This window comes from Aspergillus pseudonomiae (genome assembly GCF_009193645.1).
Source record: "Aspergillus pseudonomiae strain CBS 119388 unplaced genomic scaffold BDV37scaffold_49, whole genome shotgun sequence".
Classification (NCBI taxonomy): Eukaryota; Fungi; Ascomycota; class Eurotiomycetes; order Eurotiales; family Aspergillaceae; genus Aspergillus; species Aspergillus pseudonomiae.
Window position 1 is genome coordinate 206,013 of NW_022476041.1, and position 13,047 is coordinate 219,059.

Genomic DNA, 13,047 nt, shown 5'->3' on the forward strand with positions numbered 1-13,047 from the left:
GTCCCCAACCTCCAACAATTGTTTTGCTTGTCGCGCGGAACCCAACATGGAATGTAGCGGTCATGTGATGCGGTTACGTAATATCATATTCCCTCTGCATTGCATCAAATCAAATCACTTCAGGCCAGCCAAAGAAAAATAATAGCAAAATCAAGGAGAAAATGCCATCAACAAGAACAAGGCCTATTGAGAAATTTGCAAAGGCCACGTCAAAATGCTCTGCAGAGGTATACACCTGCTCTATGGTCCTGCCATGACACTAGCTGACCGATTCTCAGGCAGCGGCATATGGCAAGTGCATTGTGGCTGACTACAATTCGGTCCACAAAGACATGTGTGCTAAAGAGTTCATGAAGCTCAAAGACTGCTTCCTGGTAAGGTGTAAGATCGAATTTCCGAGAGTCGAATATTAATCTGGAGTTGCTGATAGGCAGCGTCGAAGAAGGTTTGAAGGAAGACGGTGAGACAATTTACGATGTCGAATCTCAGGTGCATGCATTGAGCGCAGACCTCTTCCTTTATTCTTTTCTTTTCTTTTTAGATTTCTTTGTTGTTATTTTACTCGAGATGAAATAGGCCTACTATTTCTCAGGCAAATCCATGTATAAAATGTAATTTTATAGACAATGCTATCGTTTTAACACACTCGCGGAAACACAAACATATAAGCTATCAACAGAATCTAATCACTGGCATGACACATCTAGTAACTCGAATGTCTAGAGTTTAAGCAACCTCAGCATGAAAGTTGCTTTCTGGACTTCTTGTTCCTCCTCCATGATCATGCGTTCCTCATCTCCACCGGGGACCTTGCCATCAACAAGCTCGAACCGTTCGAGGGGTCTACGCACAACCTTCTCAATGGCCTGGGCTTGTGTCTGGAAGGCTTCACCCAGACCGATATCCTCAGGATCCGAGAGAATTGCGTATTCCATCTTGACATCATCAGTGGGGACTAAGCCGGCCTTCTTACGAAGACGCTGCAGTCGGTTAATGATTTCTCGACCCAGTCCTTGATGCGCCAGCTCCGGGTGCAGGTTCGCATCCAAGATGGTCAACACGTCATCATCGGCGTTGGGCTCCATACCCTCGGAAGATGCATCTTCCTTGACACCCCGTCTTACGATAAGGTCTCCTTCAATAAGCTCAATACCATCCACAATTATTTTCTTGTCTGAGACAAACTTCTTCACATCATTGCTGGTGAGAGAAGGCAAAGACTTCTTGACCTTTTGAGCATCCTTCTTCAGCTTCTTTCCGAGGGTCGGCCAATCAGCAGTCACGCTATACTGGACATTGTACTTCTCCTCATCAGATGACAAGATGAGCTCGATAATGTTCAGTTCTTCGAGAATGTAGCTTTGCAAGGACTTCACGTCCTCAAGGAATTGCGGATCTTGATGGATGACGACAAGCGTCTTCAAAGGAGTCTTCAATCCAAGGGCGCGGCGCTCACGGGATACTCGACCCATTTCGATAACCTTCTGCATCCGGGCTACACGCCTCTCAACAACCTCATCGAACAGTTCCTCACGCACCTCGGGGAATGGAAGGAAGTGAACACTGCGGCTATCTTCACTACGGAGAGCCTCTGGGATGTGGGGAAGGAGCTTCTGATAGATGGTATCGGTAAGGAATGGGGTGAAAGGAGCAAGTCCTCTGACCAATGTATAGAGGACCTCAAAGAGGGTGTTAAGGGCGTGCAAAGTGTCGTCAACGCCGTTTTCACCCTTCAGACGCCTCCGGTTAAATCTGATGTACCAGTTGGTAGTGTTGTCAATCAGTCCGAGCAAGCGGGGAACAACAGTGTACAATCGGTATCCTGCCATCTCCTCATTCACAAACTTGAGAAGACTCTGGCAGCTTGCCAAAATCCAGCGGTCCATGACATTGGTATTGGTGGCTTCTGCCTCAGGATCAAAGACGTAGTCAACACCCTGGGACTTCTTGAGAAGAGCCACCTGACCCTCAAAGAATTTGTAGCTGTTCCAAAGAGGAAGGAGCACCTTGGCGACAATCTCCTTGACACCGGCTTCCTTGAATCTGAGTGGCTCCGCGCGTACAACGGGGGAGTTAATCAGATACAGACGGAGAGCATCAGAGCCGTATCTGTTCATGATAAGAGAAGGATCGGGGTAATTCTTCAATCTCTTAGACATCTTCTTTCCATCTTCAGCAAGGACGATGCCATTTACAACACAGTTCTTGAAGGGCAATTTGCCAAAGAGATGAGTACCCAAAACAGTCAGGGTATAGAACCAGCCACGAGTCTGGTCCAATCCTTCGGCAATGAAGTCGCCGGGGAAGCTGTTCTCGAACTGTTCCTTGTTCTCAAATGGGTAATGCTGAGAAGCGTACGGCATGCTGCCTGATTCGAACCAGCAGTCGAACACCTCGCTCACGCGGCGGAGAACACCCTTACCTTGCTTGCTGGGGATAGTAATCTTATCCACTTTATCGCGGTGAAGATCAGTAAGTTCGCCCTGGTAGCCACTGAGTTCCTTGAGCTCTTCGGCACTGCCCACAGCGACAATTTCTTTGTAGTCGTCGCTGACCCACAAGGGCAAAGGCGTACCCCAGAATCGGTTTCTAGAAATGTTCCAGTCTCGGGCATTCTGAATCCAACTGGAGAATCGCTTCTCCTTCACAAATGAGGGCACCCAGTGGGAGTCCTCAATGCCCTCAAGCATCTGAGGAATGATACCGGGGATCTTGACAAACCAAGCGGGCACAGCTCTATAGATCAGAGGAGTGTCGGAGCGCCAGCAGAATGGGTAACTGTGAGTGATCTGGCTATCAACGATCAAGCGGCCAGTTCCCTTGAGGTACTTGATGATAGGCTTGTCGGCAGCTTTGACATGTTGACCCACAAAGTCGCGGATCTCACTTGTATAGCATCCCTTCTCGTCGACAGGATTAGGTGGCAAGCGCGTTTCGCTAATAACGCCGCCTTCCATGCCAACCCTGTAATCGTCCTCACCAAAGGCAGGGGCCTGGTGAACAATACCAGTACCATCCTCAGCCGTAACATATTCGGCGTTCAACACGCGGTAACCGTAGTCTTTAAATTCTTCATAGAAGTAATCAAACAAAGGCGTGTATTTCCAGTCCTTCATGGCGGAACCCTTGAATCGATCAACAATCTTGAATTTGGCCTTCTTGGGATCTTTGTAGAGCGTCCGAAGCAAGGATTCAAGGAGAATGTAATGTTTGCCCGAGGCTTCATCAAAAATCTTGATATATTCAAAGGTAGGGTGAACTGCAAGACCAGTATTCATCGGCAGGGTCCAAGGGGTGGTGGTCCACGCAAGCAGGCACGTCTCAGGGTCTTCCACCAGAGGGAATGTCACCACGACTGCAGGATCTTGAACATCCTTGTAGTTTTGTTGTGCTTCAAAGTTACTGAGGGGGGTATTGAGAGCAGTGGAGTAAGGCATAACGCGGTAGCCTCTGTAGACTAGGTCCTTATCGAAGAGTTGCTTGAAAACCCACCATACGGACTCCATGAAGGATGGGTTCATGGTCTGTATAGATCATTGCAATAAATCGTCAGCAATCCCATACTGAATACATATAAATGGCCCCCAAGAGGGCATTTTTCCCCGTTCCTTGGAAAAGTCAAAATAGAACATCGGTTGGGATTCTACCTTGTAGTCATTGTCAAAATCGATCCACCGGCCAAGTCTCTCAATAGTTTCTCTCCATTCAGATGCGTATCTCATAACAATGGCTCGGCACTCCTCGTTGTACTTTTCAATTCCAAGCTTCTCGACAGCTTCTAAGCCCGACATGCCCAACTTCTTGTCGATTTCATATTCGATGGGGACACCGTGTGTATCCCAGCCGAATCGTCTCTCGACATAATGACCCTTCATAGACCAGTATCTAGGAATGATATCTTTAATAGTGGAAGCCAGCAGATGGCCATAGTGAGGAAGACCGGTCGCGAACGGAGGACCATCGTAGAAAGTGTACGGTTTGCGGCCACGAGAGAGCTCGACTTGCCTCTGGAAGGCGTTGATCTCCCTCCACCGCTTGAGGGTAAGTTCCTCCTCCTTAGGGAAGTCAATCGACATGACGGGCGAACGTTCTGTCTTGACGTGTGGGTGCGAGTTTTCCAAAGGAGGGATGGCCGCGGGGTAAAATAAAAAGACGGATGCAGAAATGAGTCAACCCCGCGGAGCCGAATTTTTGCCAAGCCCTTCACTCAAATTACAGTGCGCCCTGCCGTTGACTCCTAAGGCAAGAAAAATGGATAGTAGTACTAGGTACCCAAGGCAATTGCCCTTCTATGTATGTACAGTGCATCATGGCTTCTACAACACTCCTTGATAATGCTTGACCTTGACCATCTCAGATTTAACGGCATAAAACAGAGATTACGGCATATATAGCCATGAGAATCATGCCATGTCATGTCTTTTTGTTCATTTATTCCTCATCGTCTTCGTCTTCCTCCTCGTCATCATCGTCATCTTCCTCGGCTTCGGATACTTCCTGGCCAAGGTCTTTCAGGCGTTTCTAGAGAAAGTATCAGTTAATTGCAACTCTTTTTGGTATTACTATTGAGTCACTCACCTTGTCTTCGTTCCTCTTAGCCTCCAAGTCTCCGAATACAATTAGGAGGTCCTCGAGTTCGGATTGAGCTGATTTGCGGGCTTCTTCTTTCTCCTTAATCTCTGATTTCATCTTTTCCAGCTCTTTCTGCAACTCATCAATCTCTTGGGCAGATTTCTGCGCAGCCGATTCATTCTCCTTTGCCTTGCGAGCTTCTTCGGCCTGGTCCTTGGCTTCTAACTTGACCTTCTCCAACTCTTTTTGCAACTCTGCGATTTCTGTTTGGGTTGATTTGCGAGCTGCTTCTTTATCCTTCATTTCTGACTTGGCCTTCTCTAGCTCCTTTCGCAATCCTTCTGCTTCGGATTTAGTCGACTTGCCTGACTTGCGTGTTGTGTCTTCTGTTTTCTTGGCTTCTGACTTGACTTTCTCCAGCTCTTTCCGTAACCCGTCTGCTTCAGACTTTGCCGTTTTGCGAGCTGCGTCTTCTGCTTTCTTAGCTTCCGACCTGACTTGCTCCAACTCTTTCCGTAAGCCTTCTATTTCGGAGCTCGCTGACTTAAGAGCTGCATCTTCTGTTTTCTTGGCTTCGGACTTGACTTTCTCCAGCTCTTTCCGTAATCCGTCTGCGTCAGACTGTGCTGATTTACGAGCCGCGTCTTCTGCTTGTTTAGCTTCGGACTTGACTTGTTCCAACTCTTTCCGTAACCCTTCTGCTTCAGACTTTGCCGATTTGCGAGCTGCTGCTTCTTTTTCTTTGACCTCAGCCTGTACCTTCTTCAACTTTTCTCGTGCCTCTTGCAGTTCTTGTGCGGATTTGCGCTCAGCTGATTCACTGTGCCCCACTTTTCGCTCCGCCTCTTCAGCTCGCTTTTCTAGAGCAGCACACTTGGAGGTATAGTCGTCATATACGGCCTGGATATCTTGCGTGGCTTTTTCTTTGGACGTTTCGAGTTCCTTTTGTAATCTCTCGTTTGTGCTTTTAAGTTCAGCAATGTTGCTCTCGCTTTGTTGCTGGAGAGTCTTAACCTCTGACTGTAGACTCTGGATAGTTTGGTTGAGCTTGGATACCTCAGCAGCATGTTGTTTCTGGCTCTGGCTGGCCTCGGAGTCCAGCTTCTGAGCAGTGATGCGCAGGTTTGAAACTTCTGCTGCATGATCTTCCTCTGCCTTGCCAGCACTGGATCTCAAAGCTTGGATAGTAGCTTTCAGATCAGCAACCTCTCCGGTATGCTGTTCTCTGGCCCTTCCAAATTCCGCTTCTAGCGATTGGATCTTCTTCTGTAGATCGGCCAACTCAGCTTCATGGTGCTGTCTAGCTTTGTAGCTCTTTCTCTCGTATTCGGCGGAAGTCTCTTTCATCTGATAGTCGATGGACCTGAGCTGCTCGCCATACTGCTTTACAAGCTCATTCTTCGCATTTTGATGTTGCTCCTCCAGCGCGGCTAGTTCTTGCGCATGATGTTTCTGAAGCGACTCGTTGATTTGCTGTATCCTAGCCATTTCTATGGCACCGGTTTCCCGGGATTTCCTGTATTCGAGCTGCTCTTGCTCAAGTCTATTGTGCAGGGCGACTAGATCCGACTCCAGTTTCTGCACTGCCTGGCTCCTTTCTTCGACTTCAGCTTTCAGAGAATCGACCAGTTCGCGCGAGACTCCTCTCTCAACGCCATTCGTAATGACTGATATCTCCAAACCTGGTTCACGATCGATGGCGCGAGTCATACGGCCGAAGTTATCTTTGAGGAAGTCCACAAATGTCTTGTCAAAGAATATCTCGGGCAGCCCACCCTCGTACTGCCCGCCGACCGTTTGTGGCAAGACTTCAAAGTCCCGGACTATAGGAGATTCTCTGAACCTTGTGATCTTATCAATATATTGTTCTCTGCCCATTTGTTCGGTCAGTAATTGGTGCAGAGTCTTGCGAGGGATGGGCGAGTCCTTCGAGGAGAATTCGTATATGACACCTAATAGAATAGTGCATAGGCCAGAAATGAGCACGTTAGAAACATAGCGATGTTTGATTTCTTGCAATAAGCTTTGAATGCTGCTGCCTTCTCCTAGAAAATCATTGACTGCATCAGGTTCTTCAAAGAGCCAACCACAGAGTAGCATCAGGTATCCAACGGAGATTCTTTCGTCGTCACCTCGTTGCATGCCGGTAAGTAAGTTGCCAACTATTGACTGAATGCAAGTGATTACTTCCTCCCCGCTCTCAGCATCGCCTTCAGTAACCCCCATAGCGATTGCTTTCGCCTCGGCGTTCTCAAAGAGCAGGTGGAACATCAGAACAGAAGCCATCCAAGTTTGATACGGGTCAGCATTCCCACGAGATTCTGGTGGGAGAAGCAAAGCGGTCAAGATATTTGGGATTTCATCTTGTCCGCTCAAATGACCATCGATGGCTCTACGTAGAACATGGACGCGGATACCGGCATGGTTCGCGAAGAAGGCCTTGATACATTCACAGGCAGCTAGGCGCGCATCGAGAAGCTGTAGTGTAGCAGGTTCAAGGCTCAACTTGAGTAATGCTTCAATTACATTGATTCGTTGAAGTCCTTTGTTTGCCAGGTCTCCATTAGACGCGCCTTCTGTAGGCTGTGCGCCCCAGAAGACCTCAACATCCCCAAATCTCTCCTGTAATGGCTCGTTCCCCCGAATTAGATCGGCACATGTTGCTAGTGCCTAGATAAGTCAGCACCACCCAGCAAAAATCATGGTTATAATAGTCAGTAGACAAACCTTGGACGTAACATTGACACTAAACCTCTGACTGAAGGCTGTGCTCAAGACTTGTTCCATAACGCCACTGTGCCAGAAGGCCATTTGATTGGCAGGAGTATTAATCCCACCCCGAACTAGGAATAGCTGAATAATAACCAGAAGACCCCAAATGTTCTTGTCTCGCTGGGCAAGGGTCCATTGTGGAGTGGGTTCATCTGATTCCTGCTCATGGTTGGCATCAGCAAGGAGCTTTGCCAGTCGCTTGACGCATCCCGTCTCCCGAAAATAGGACTGATTGGATATATTAAGCCTCAGAAGGTTCGCGAGCAAAGAGAGACAGTCTTCGACGACTTCTGACCCGTGTGACAGAGAGCCTTCTTTTTCAATCAGGACAAATAGAAGGTCGAACGCATTTTCGAAGGCAACCAGTTTTTGCAACTCCTCCGAAGCAGGCGTTAAGGCAATGAGGAGCAGTAAGGCTTCTAGAGACAAGAGGGTTGTTAACAAGAGGAACCGTAATAGTTGCATAAGGATTTCACGGATTCTATCCTTAGCGTACCATTGCGAACTGGCTCCCGAGCGTCACCCAGGGCACTGACTAGCCTTGGAATGCCCAACGGAGCTGTTAGAATACATTCCTGCGTCCTCTCTGGGCGCGCACTAGAAATTTGAAATATCAATTGCAAAGAATATAAGCGGGAGTAAAAGTCGCGAGTATCAAGAAGGTCAAGAAGAGCTGTTATATTGTCTTGTCGCTTTCGCTCCGTTAGCAACAGAAGCAGCTGGTGGATATTGGGGTGACACACCTGAGTAAACTCATCGGATAGCCAGAGAGCTATTTCATCAGATGCTTCAGGCTGAGTAATATCCATCAGTGTACGCAATTGATACACACGGTAGCAGGGATAACTAACGCTACTCTCATCGGGGGAAAATAACATCAACAGGGCCTCCAAGACCACCTTGACCGTATCTACATCTTCTCGATCATGTCTGAGACAGCTTATCAACGGTCGCAGCGCACCAGATGCAACAGAGGCAGGATATATCTTCGCGAAGCTTCTCAGGCCTTGAATTGCTGCACGTCGGTCTTCCAGTAGTGTCGCACTTTGAAGTCTACTGCTGAGAGTGTTGATTGTATCCGTTGCCGTTTGTTTGGCCGGCGCCTGCGATTCAAGAATTCGAAACATCGTTATCGATAGCTTGTAATATCATTCTCACCGCCAGCTGCGGGTATACCAAGCATTAGGCATTGAACGACTGAGAAATAAACCCTCCGGCTGTGGGGTTTGTTCACAAACAAGGTGAGTTGTTCATTCCGAAGCTCCCCAAGAACAATAATAGTTAGACTGCCCGGGCCTTCAACCGTGCCAAGGGTCCGCTAAGCTTAACTCCCGGAACCGCGATAAGAGAAGCGCCGAACACCGCATTCAAGTGTACTCGACGGGTACTGGCACCGCAGAGACTTTCCAGGTCTTGATTTCATCGCCCCTTGGACTTTGCAAGGGCCGACTTTCATTAACCTTGCGCTTCTGTTTCTCACTGCGCATTTTCTTTTTCCTGGTTCACAGTATTTGCAGGGAGAACGCTCTTGCAGGCCCAGTGAGCTATCCAGATTAGAAGTCCGGAATTGCGACAGCCCATGGAGTCTGCTACGAAGTTTATCTGAATCGCGATAAACTCCTCTTTCGCCTCCCCACCATACTTTATACATATCTAGCTTTTTCCGGTTTTCACGTCTCTTGCATTAGCCATAATGGGTGTTCCCGCGCTATTCCGTTGGCTCTCCAACAAATATCCGAAAATCATTTCGCCCGTTATTGAGGAGCAGCCCTACGAGGTCAATGGAGAACAGATCCCCGTCGACACCACGCGTCCGAACCCCAATGGGGAGGAGTTGGATAATCTATACCTGGACATGAACGGTATCGTCCATCCATGTACTCACCCAGAGGGAAAGCCTCCACCGGCGAACGAGCAGGAGATGATGTTGGAGATCTTCAATTACACCGACCGAGTTGTGAACATGGTCCGCCCGAGGAAACTCCTGATGATCGCTGTTGGTATGTTATCCTTTGTCTCAAATGATATTCTGATGCTAAACCGCTAACAATCTTAAAAGATGGTGTTGCGCCGCGAGCAAAAATGAACCAACAGCGCGCACGTCGTTTCCGCTCTGCGCAGGAGGCTAAGGAGGCTGATGAGAAGAAGGAAGAATTTCGGAAACAGTTCCTCAAGAAGAGCAAAGGAGATCAGGAGATTCACGAAGAAGTTATACAGAAGACGTGGGACAGCAACGTCATCACCCCCGGAACTCCTTTCATGGACATTCTCGCTGCATCCCTGCGCTACTGGATTGCGTATAAGCTCAACACGGATCCAGGTTGGGAGAAGGTTTGTCACTAGTACCCAATTTATTGAAACCACGTCTAACCTGTGCAGCTCAAAATCATCATTTCGGATGCGACTGTCCCGGGAGAAGGAGAACACAAAATCATGGAGTTCGTCCGGTCGCAACGAGCTTCCCCAGAGCATGACCCCAATACTCGCCACGTTATATATGGTTTGGTAGGCTTGTTGAACGATTCATGACCGGTTGACACAGATAACTAATATTTTTCAGGATGCCGATTTGATTATGCTGGGTCTCGCTACTCACGAGCCTCATTTCAGAGTACTTCGAGAAGATGTGTTCTTTCAGGAGTCTAAAGCCCGAACGTGCCACTTATGCGGCCAGGCAGGCCATAAGGCTGAAGAATGCAGGGGCCAGGCAAAGGAGAAGAGCGGACAGTTTGATGAAAAGGGCAAAGGCCAATCACTCAAACCATTTATTTGGCTCAATGTTTCTATCCTCCGGGAATATCTTGCCGTCGAGCTGTACGTTCCGCATCAACCGTTTCCCTTTGACCTGGAACGAGCCTTGGATGATTGGGTCTTCATGTGCTTCTTCGTAGGTAATGATTTCCTGCCGCACTTGCCCTCTTTAGACATCCGGGAAAACGGCATCGATACTTTGATAGCAATATGGCGGGATAATATTCCTGTTATGGGAGGTTACTTGACCAAGGATGGCCATGTTGATTTCAAAAAAGCTCAACTTATTCTGCAAGGGCTTGCAAAGCAGGAAGATGCTATTTTCCGCCGCCGCAGGCAAGTTGAAGAGAGAAAGCTCGCGAATGAGAAGAGGCGCAAGGAAGAAGCACAGGCCCGAGACCGTGCCAGGAAACGACGAAGGAGCTCACCTAACTATGAAGCCTCTGAGCCTCCCGCAAGCAACAGAGCCCGCGGCGGCGGCGGCGACTCAGCGCCACCTAATGATGTGGAGTTAATCATACCTGGTCGAGGAGAACTATCACGAGAAAACCGAGAGCTGACACACAGCATGGTGGTCAACCGTGGGGCTGTCTATCGGGCTAATATGGCTAACAAGAGCGCTGCGGCTATCTTGAAGAGCAAACTTATGAAAGGTTCGCAGGAGGGTGACGACGCTGCAGAGTCCACGCCGATGCCAGACGCAGACGGACCTTCGGACAATAAAGCAGAACCGACATCGCCATCCGTTCTTGGCAAAAGAAAGGCAGATGAGCCAGAGGATGAGACAGAAACACCGGCCGACAACACGGACTCTACTCCTAAACCTTCCAAAGATGATGAGATGCCTCCTGATACTGTCCGCCTCTGGGAGGAGGGCTACGCTGATCGTTATTACGAGCAGAAATTTGGCGTTGATCCTCAGGACAAAGAGTTCCGCCATAAGGTCGCACGAGCATATGCTGAAGGCCTAGCGTGGGTTCTTTTGTATTATTTCCAAGGGTGCCCATCATGGAATTGGTATTATCCTTATCATTACGCACCCTTTGCGGCTGACTTCGTGGATATCGGTGATATGGAGCTCTCTTTTGAGAAGGGAACGCCCTTCAGGCCATTCGAACAGCTCATGGGAGTCCTTCCAGCTTCGTCAAACCACGCCATTCCCGAAGTGTTCCACGATCTCATGCAGGACCCCAAGAGTGAGATTATTGATTTCTACCCTGAAGATTTTGCTGTGGATTTGAATGGCAAAAAGTTCGCTTGGCAAGGAGTTGTTCTGCTACCGTTCATTGACGAGAAGAGACTTCTGACCGCCATGGAAAAGAAATACCCTTTGCTCTCCGATGATGAGAGACATCGCAATACTGTTGGCCGAGAGGTCTTGCTGCTATCGGACGGCCACCCTCTATACCAGGACTTGGTCGCCAATTTCTACTCGAAGAAGCAGGGTGCCCCCAAATACACGTTGAATATGCGAGTAAGTGAAGGGTTAGCAGGTAAAGTCGAGCGCAACGAAACGTATATCCCACATAGTTCGTTGGTATCTTCGCTCGAAGAATACGGCATGCCCACTTTGGAGGATGACCGGTCCTTAACGTAAGTTTCTGTTCTCTCCCTCCCTAGCTTTCATTTCTACTACGGCTGGCTGATATGTGTAAAGGGTCAACTATGAGATCCCCAAATCAAGTCACATCCACAAATCGATGTTGCTACGAGGCGTCAAATTTCCTCCCCCTGCGCTGGACAATGCCGACATTCAGGCTACTAAATCTAAAGCTCAGCACTCGGGCCGTTCATTTGGCGGCGCACCGTTTCGCGGTGGCCATGGCAATAGGGGTGGACGAATCAACTACGCAAGCGACAGACCAAATCCTTTTGCAGCGCATCTCGATCCCAACTTCATGCCCCCGGCCAATTCAGGCGCTCAGGGGATGCCTTCTGGCTGGGCTCCCCCAGTACCAGGATCTGCGAACTTCTCCCGGGGTCCCCCACCCCCTCCTCGCGGAAACCACCGGAATCATTATGGCTCAGGACATTCTCAGCAACAAGGTTATCAGCAGACGAACTATGGGCGAAACGACCACTACGGCCGCGGTCAGCAGGGACATCAGCATCAGGGATCCTACGGCAACCAATCCGGTCAATATAACGGACGGCAGTCTGGCTACGGAGGGGCTGACTATCGGGGCGGAGGCTATCAACGCGGAGGATATCAAGGCCAAGGCCAAGGTCGGGACTACTACAATTCCAGGAACCAGGGTGGATATGGTCGGTATTAAGATCGTCTCATTTGGTTAGTTGCTTAATAGCAGCCATGTATACCTTCCGTGTACTTTTTTTATTTTTTTTTTTTTTTTTGGAAGATATGTGTGTATATGTTTTGAACCGCTAAGGAACGGAGTTCTTGGATACCAGTGAGAAAGATGTGAAAAGAGCATCAGGTCGGATGGGTTCAGAAAAGATATGTGATATAACAGATACAAATTCTATAGCGATCAATCAATACATGACATGATGGACGATCACTGGCATCAATATCAATTCTACAGATCCTGGTCTGTTTGGCCAGATACCCAAACGGGAAAGCGGTACGGAGTACGGCCGGCGCAAATCATTGGCAGTTTTACGAATCCGGGGCGACATCGGAGAACGAACGGTGAGTCAATTCATCTTCATCCGGTGGAATTTTTGGTACAACACTACCGCTTACTACGAGGGCAAAGACCATAAGCTCTCGTTTTCGCGTTTTGTCCTGTTTCTTTTTTGCTCGGAGCGATTGGAGTCAGATTTCCTTGAGTCATCTGTCAGCAATTGCTTTTTTAAAAAAAAGAATTATCCTTCTTGACCTTTTTATTTTCCGAGCCCTGCCCCGCTCCAGATCTCACTGACAAGTGATCGATTCAACGTGCGATTCTCTACCAACTTCAGAGTCGGTGGTTGCGATTGTGCGTCAGA

The 13,047-nt window shown here is 48.6% G+C and overlaps 3 protein-coding genes across 3 annotated transcripts; 2 read left to right on the top strand and 1 right to left on the bottom strand.

Annotated features, from left to right (window-relative positions):
- Positions 1-161: 161 nt before the first annotated feature.
- On the top strand, positions 162-451 carry BDV37DRAFT_284601 (uncharacterized protein; the record flags this gene model as incomplete). The annotated part of the gene is made up of 3 exons (XM_032087533.1): positions 162-227; positions 279-374; positions 431-451. The coding sequence occupies 3 exons, from the start codon at positions 162-164 to the stop codon at positions 449-451; spliced, it is 183 nt and encodes a 60-aa protein (XP_031939949.1).
- A 146-nt stretch (positions 452-597) lies between these two features.
- On the bottom strand, positions 598-4,119 carry BDV37DRAFT_252381 (isoleucine--tRNA ligase ILS1). Its single transcript, XM_032082413.1, has 2 exons — positions 3,648-4,119; positions 598-3,524 (listed from the first exon to the last, which is right to left on the bottom strand). The coding sequence occupies exons 1-2, from the start codon at positions 4,074-4,076 to the stop codon at positions 720-722; spliced, it is 3,234 nt and encodes a 1,077-aa protein (XP_031939950.1). The 5' UTR covers positions 4,077-4,119; the 3' UTR covers positions 598-719.
- A 4,641-nt stretch (positions 4,120-8,760) lies between these two features.
- rat1 (5'->3' exoribonculease Dhp1) lies at positions 8,761-12,426 on the top strand. Its single transcript, XM_032082414.1, has 5 exons — positions 8,761-9,344; positions 9,404-9,675; positions 9,724-9,849; positions 9,905-11,688; positions 11,753-12,426. The coding sequence occupies exons 1-5, from the start codon at positions 9,038-9,040 to the stop codon at positions 12,369-12,371; spliced, it is 3,108 nt and encodes a 1,035-aa protein (XP_031939951.1). The 5' UTR covers positions 8,761-9,037; the 3' UTR covers positions 12,372-12,426.
- The last annotated feature ends 621 nt before the right edge of the window (positions 12,427-13,047 follow it).